At 43.1% G+C, this 7007-nt stretch overlaps 1 protein-coding gene across 1 annotated transcript; it reads right to left on the bottom strand.

Moving 5' to 3' along the window:
* Positions 1–255: 255 nt before the first annotated feature.
* Positions 256–1200, bottom strand: LOC149861314 (olfactory receptor 5BS1-like). The gene has a single exon (XM_090053739.1). The coding sequence runs from the start codon at positions 1198–1200 to the stop codon at positions 256–258; it is 945 nt and encodes a 314-aa protein (XP_089909865.1).
* Between the last annotated feature and the right edge of the window lie 5807 nt (positions 1201–7007).

Raw genomic sequence — 7007 nt, 5'->3', positions numbered from 1 at the left:
CAGTCAGTTTCATTAGTAGTAGTGCTTTGCATAATAATTTATATTGAACAAATTATTAATTGGACTGCCACCAAAATACGATAAAATTCAGGCTTACATTCAGTAGCAGGTAAAATACAAGATATTTTTACAATCAAAGTCATTGCCATTTGTTTTTAACATCATCCAGGTAACTGTTTCCTGTACTTCTGTATTTTCAGTAGCATTTATTTAAAATTTTTAAAAATTAACATGCCTGTTTAAAATTGTTCTTTTTTACATGAGTTGGGACTTTGATTTCTTTGTTTTTTTCAAAATTCTTCCCAAGGCTATTTTCACTTCTTTATTTTTTAGACTGTAAATGATAGGGTTTAACATAGGGGTAAAGATGCTATACTGGATGGAAACAACTTGATCCAGGATCACTGAAGAAATGGAGCTGGGTTTCATGTACTGAAAAAGAGCTGTTGTATATAATAAACCCACCACAATGAGGTGGGAGCTGCAGGTGGAAAAAGCTTTACGTCTACCCTCTGCAGAGCGTATCCTCAAGATGGTGGAGATGATTTGGATGTAGGAAACCAAGACAAGGAGGAAAGTGATGACAGCAAGGGCAGCAATAGAAGAAATAAGAGTTATTTTGTTGATGAGTGTCTCAGTGCAGGACAGAGTCAGGAGTGGGGGAAGTTCACAGCTAAAATGCCCGATTTCATTGGGCCCACAAAAGTTCAAGTTTAATACAGGAACCGTGTTGACCAATGAATACATAAGGCCCATTGTCCAGGATCCTCCCACTAGCTGCCTGCACACTCTTTTATTCATAGTCCCCGCATAATGCAGGGGATCACATATGGCAGCATAGCGGTCATAAGCCATTACAGAGAGCATGAATGCTTCACAACTAGCTGAGAGAAATATGAAAAACGTCTGGGTAAAGCAAGCATTGACAGAAATAGTTTTATGCGTTGCTAGGAAATTCACCAGCATCTTTGGGACAATGGCTGAGGAATAGCAGAGATCAACAAAGGATAGGTGAAACAGGAAGAAATACATGGGGGTATGAAGGTGAGGATCAGCTCGTATCACCAACATGATGACTGTGTTCCCTGCTAGAATGATTAGGTATATCACCGAAAACACAAAGAACAGTAACAGCTGGAGTTGTGGGTCACTGGAAAGTCCCAAGAGAATAAACTCAGTCACGGTGGTTTGGTTTTCCATTCCTACGGACTGACCTGTAAGAAAAGAAACAATTTAGAATTAACATTATGACAATGAAAAGCTTGTTTGAAAGACTGCAGAAAGGAGAGAGAGAGAGCTGGAACAACTTGTTATTTTCTGAGCCAGGTGATGGACAGAAAAACCAAACTGACTGATAAGCAGGTTTCCAAGTCACAGGAAATTTCACAATTTTGACATTTGGTTCTGGTGCAAGTCACAATATTTTACTTCCAAATTCCCAATCCCAACATGTTGCCCAAGTGCAAAGTGCTTCATCTAGGTTTTGCAGGATCCAAGTCCCTGCTCTGCAGCAGAGAACCTAGAAGCTCCAAGAGACGTGGCTCTGGCCTCTCTGCTCCCAGCTGAGAGCTTAACCTCATTTAGAGCCAGACTTCATTTATAGCTAAATCAGGATTGAGGCTTTATAGCAAGAAACTTGCAAGACCATTCCCAATGACAGTAAAGAACTGGGGGCCCTAAAATCTCTGGGTATTTGGACCCTGCAGTTCATATGATGGCACTTAATTTAGGTCAAGATTTGTAGGAAGACCCACTGGATGGACAGTTCTTGGAGAGGACACAGGTCTGCTAATGCCTCCCAGTCCAGAGGAAAGCTGCCTGTCCCAAGGCAAGGCAGCATGGAAAAATCCACTTTCCCACACAAGGTCAGAATACCAATTTTTCCTTGGATTCAGCAAAAAATAATCAACCCTGAAATGTTCTGTATGAGAGGTATTGAGCAGCAATGTGGAAATTCCCAGGAAAAACGTTACTTCCAGCTCTGTGCCAGTTCATATATTCAGTTTCTCATTTCAAGTTAATTAATAAAATTGAATGAGTTATTGGCTTTTTAGCATTTGCTATAACTAAACAGGTGTCAACAACTTGTCCAAGGACTTTTCAGGTATTCAGCATCTACTCAAGTACCTTACCTGCCATTTTCATGTGAATACAATTTACAGTAAAATAGTATTTGAAAGCCCGTGTCACTAACCTGGATCTGTGCAGACAGCCCCTTGTACATATTGGTTGACCCATCACATTGTAGACAGCCAGTTGTGTGGATTATGTTGCAAGATTTGGAGCAATTCTGTTTCAGGATGGACAATTCTGTTTCAACCCACACTGCCCCTCCCTAATTTCTTGCTTTGAACACATATCTGAAATACCATTATTTGTCCAGCTCCTTCATCTCACCAAGACCCCAAGATGTGGGGTGAGGTGGGCACGCTGGAGGGGAGGGACAGGATCCAGCTAGATCTAGCCAGGTTGCAGAGGTGGGCAGATGAGAATAGGATGGAATTCAGCACAGACAAATGCAAGGTGCTGCATCTAGGGAGAAGGAACCAGCAACACACCTATGGGCTGGGGAACTCCCTTCTCAACAACACAGTGGCTGAAAGGGATCTTGGAGTCATTGTTAGCTCCAGGATGAACTCGAGCTGGCAATGCGAGCAAGCGGTCAGTAAGGCTAACTGCATCTTGTCATGCATCTACAGATGCATCACAAGCAGGTTCAGGGAGGTGATCCTTCCCCTCTGCAGCGCTGGTCAGGCCGCAGCTGGAGTACTGCATCCAGTTCTGGGCACTGGGCTTCAAGAGGGATGTGGCTAACCTTGAGAGGGTCCAGAGGAGGGCCACTTGCATGGTCGAGGGGCAGCGGGTCAGGCTCCATGAAGAGAGGCTGAAGGGCCTGAGCCTATTCAGCCTCCACAAGAGAAGGCTGAGAGGGGATCTGGTGGCTGTTTACAAACTCACCAGGGGGGACTAACGGGAATTGGGGGAGGCTCTGTTCCCCCCAGGCACCACCCGGGGTTACTAGGAATAACGGCCACAAATTGTTAGAGAGCAGGTTCAGGCTGGACATCAGGAGGAATTACTGGTTAGGGCTGCCAGGCTCTGGAATGGGCTCCCAAGGGAGGTGGTGCTCTTTCCTACTTTGGGGGTCTTCAAGAGGAGGCTGGACAGATGTTTCTCTGGGATGTTATGGCACCTGTTCCTGCCAGGGGCAGGGAGTTGGACCTGATGATTTGTTTAGGCCCCTTCCGACACTAAGCATTATGAAACTATAAAACAACAACACCATCCTCTTCATTTGTTATTCTCTCTCATTTTTATTTTATGATTACATCTTTCATCATGCTTTAGCTTGCTATATGAATATTCTTCATAGTTTCCATGCCTTTAGATTCATCTCAAAAGTCTGGTTCATTACAGTATCTAACTAGGATTAATGTATTTTAAATTATTAAGTAAAACCACATACCAGTTTTCCTGAAGTGGGGCAATGAAGGTAGCCTATAGACAACAACATAAACAGAACTATATCTTAAAATTCCTGGTTTTTAAAATATATTCTAACACATATGATAACTTAACACAGAAAAAGGGGAGATTTTGGTGGCTCTCTGGTTTTCAGTTGTGAAAATGTAGACTTTTTTAAGCTTTAAGCATAGATGGTTTAAGGTTTAAGCATGCACAGGTGGTCCCTATTTCTGTGCCTGTATCCCTGTGCACATGGATGGCTACCTATGTACCCAGAAGTAGTGTGTCACTGCTGTACCTAAGCTGATATTAGTGTCCCATATCATGAAGAAATGTGCCAAACACTGAGCCAATGATTAAGAAGAAGGTGGCAACAATACCACCTCCACTCATGTTTTAAAATAAGATTGTGGACACCACAAGATTTAGTGAGAAACCCAGCCCTGCGTGTGTGTATTGAATGTGGTCTGAGAACATCTACTACATGAGACTTCACAGGACTCCTTGGCAGAAGAACACACAGTGTCTCAATCCCGACTAGGTTTGCCAAAGTGCAAAAGTGCATCTAGCCTAAGGCTGCCTGGACCTAGCACAAAGTTCAATTCTAGGCACTTGAGGAACTTGAAATTCAAACATGAAAATGTCTCTAGGGTCTAGGCACATCCAGCATTAGGTAGCACTTAACAGAGGCTTTCACGACTGCAAGTTTGGATGTAGGCCCCTACATTGCCCCTTAATTTCAACTGAGGCACAAAAGCTCTTTTGTGGATCTGGCCAAGACTACTTAGGTCTAGAAGGAACTCAGAGATCAAGTACAGCCTGATGTATTTTGGATGCACATACTATATATTCCCTGTCTCATGCTCAGCCTGTGTGAATTTATGGATAGTTCATATACCTTTTTGTTCCATATTCTGATACTATCCTTTTATTTAACAAGTTCTTTTAACGCCCTTATTTTTACCTACTCCCCCTATATACTTGCAAAAAGTTTCCTTTTCACTGATTGCCCCTTTTTGCATCTGTTACAGTTTGAATTCATTTCTCTTGAAGATTGGTAGCCAGAATTGTCTACATTATTCCCCATGAAATCTTTCAAATACTGTATGTTACATTTTCATTGCAAAATGACATATATATGCACATAGGCACAGACAAAGCCACACACAGACACACACTCACAAAAGCAGATACAACTATATATAATTATATTACTCCCACCCAGACTCCCAGGCAGTGAAGAATAAAATAAGAATGCACTCACCAAACATTCATATCAAAACAGTTCATGTGATGTCTGTTCCTTAAAAGACTGGGAGAAAGAACAGATTACATGCTTCTCTTTACCCTGAAAAAAGCTCAAAGTGATAGATTACGATTGGTTTGTAGATCCAGTATAAATACCTGCCTTTACTGCTCCTCCCCTTTAGGAGACAAAGAGCCTATATCTTCCAGACGCTAAGACTAAACATTAATTGGAGAATCTAAATATTTCGTGGGGACCTCTGGGACAATGTATCTCTTGTGTAATTAGCTAACAGTGTTTTGATGTGCCTTTTTTGATTCACTTAGATTTATCTGTAGAAAAGTGGCAGGTGATCATATCATAAAAATCTCTAACCCAGAGGCAATTTCCCCATTTTCTCTGATTTTCTATATGCAAGCATTTATTGGTCAACTCCATTAACAGAGACAGAGACTTTGCCTGAAAGTTTGGAGAGAAAAAGCAGTTTATGTACTTCAGATCTGGTAGTCCAGGGCTGGGCAATCATACAGGCCCCTCCCAACTACAGTGACTCATAGTGTCCTGGAGCCTCTACTGCTGTAATGCTGCACAGTAGGGGTGTGCAAAGCTTTGGTCGCTGACACAATGTGGATAAGATTCAGTCCAATTTGGAGGCCAAGTCACCGAATCTGAATTGAATTGGGGCGGGAAAAATACCCTCCAAATTGATTTGGAGCCTCCAAATTGATTTGGAAAAGATTTGGAAAAAGATTCAGAGATTTGGAAGGCAGTCTTTCAGGGGAACAGAAACTGAGAAGAGGGAGTGGGAGCAGGGGGAGAAAGACTGTAGCTAGCCAGTGACTGTGATCTTTCCCAGAGTCCCCTTCCAATCACAGTGCTCTGGGGGAGGGACATAAAAACAGCATATAAGCCTTTGAATGCAGCCTTTCTGCCCCTTTTGTGAGCTGTTTCTGCTTAAGCAAGAGCATCTGAAAGGTACTATTGGACTGGCTTGGCGTCCTAGTCACTCTCCTGCTAGTCTCTGTTCTTGGAAAAGGATTGGATCCAGCTTACTAATAACCCTTGCCTTGAATCCCTCTACTTATCCCTATCCAATGCATTTCTTTCAACTTATTCTCCCCCACAAAAAACCTCTTATTTGTTCTTGTTATTTTTTCGTCACGCTTTAAAAAAAGAAAGATGTGTTTTCCCTGGCAGTGTGATCCATCACTGTGCAGGAAAGTAAATACATTACACACACTCACAGACATATAGTAAACAGAGAGAAGATGAGATTTTAATATTATTAATTACACACACAGTAATCAGAGAAGAAGAGATATACGGTACAGACACACAGAGTAAACAGAGAAGAAGAAGAAGAGCTATTAGTTAGTTACACACAGAGAGAAGGAGAGATATTACAATTGTGCGCACACACACACATTTTCCAGCATAGCAAAGATTAACATGGAGCATGCTGGAAAGGCAGGTGCCAGGTCTTCGGGCAGAGGAGGGAGAGGGGCTAGACAGGGTAGGGGGAGAGCTGCAAGTTCTTCTGTCTCGGGCCATGTTTTAAAGGGTAGAGCAGGGTCCTGTTTCCTGCAGCCTCATTTAGGGCACTGGAGTATGCGACTGATTAGTTGCAAGTAGTTCTGCCCCAGACAATCATTTTATCTTGCTTCTTGTCACACAGACCTGGGGTGAGGTGACATAGTCTGGACAAGAGGAAGGAAAAAGGGAGGGGAAGTGTGCTCCATGTAAGTGGCCCACAAGTGGCCTAACCTTTCTCCCATAGACTCATTGACTCCCAGAGGAAGGACAGGTGTCTTTGGGGGCAAGTGGGAAGGCAGCATGCTGTTCCATTGTGTGAGTGGCTCCAGGGCTACGGTCCCACAGTGCCTTGCTTTCCCACAGGTAAAGTGTCCAATAACCTGGGAAGTTAGGGGATCTGGCTCTCACCTGCAATTCCCAGAGTCCTTTGGTAAGGGAGTTGTTCCAGAGTTTCATCCTGTGTTGGAGAAGGGGCTTTGTTCCCTTTCACCATGACAAGTCTACTGGGGGGTGTTTTCTAGGATGACACAAAAGAGACCCTGGTGCTTAGGCCCACCTCTCAGTGTGCCCGAGATAGCATAGGAAAGGGTTTAGCATGGGTTCTGGGTTGGGTTATTGTTCTCCATGGGGCAAAAACTTTCCCAGTGGATTTATCCACTGAACTGAAGTGCAAGTTGCAGCAGGTCAGCGTTTTTTTTAGAGGAGGCTGTTGATTATATGTAATGGTTCCCTGCTGCAATAAGTGCTTTTCTAAGAAACAGAG

Source organism: Crocodylus siamensis, chromosome 6 (assembly GCF_052110815.1).
Source record: "Crocodylus siamensis isolate JL-2025a chromosome 6, ASM5211081v1, whole genome shotgun sequence".
Classification (NCBI taxonomy): Eukaryota; Metazoa; Chordata; order Crocodylia; family Crocodylidae; genus Crocodylus; species Crocodylus siamensis.
Note: the sequence above shows the minus strand (reverse complement) of the source record. Positions and strands in the feature narration are given on the sequence as shown.

Excerpts from the sequence above, each read along its gene's own strand:
- LOC149861314 (XM_090053739.1), bottom strand. The coding sequence starts at position 1,200 with ATGGAAAACCAAACCACCGTGACTGAGTTTATTCTCTTGGGACTTTCC.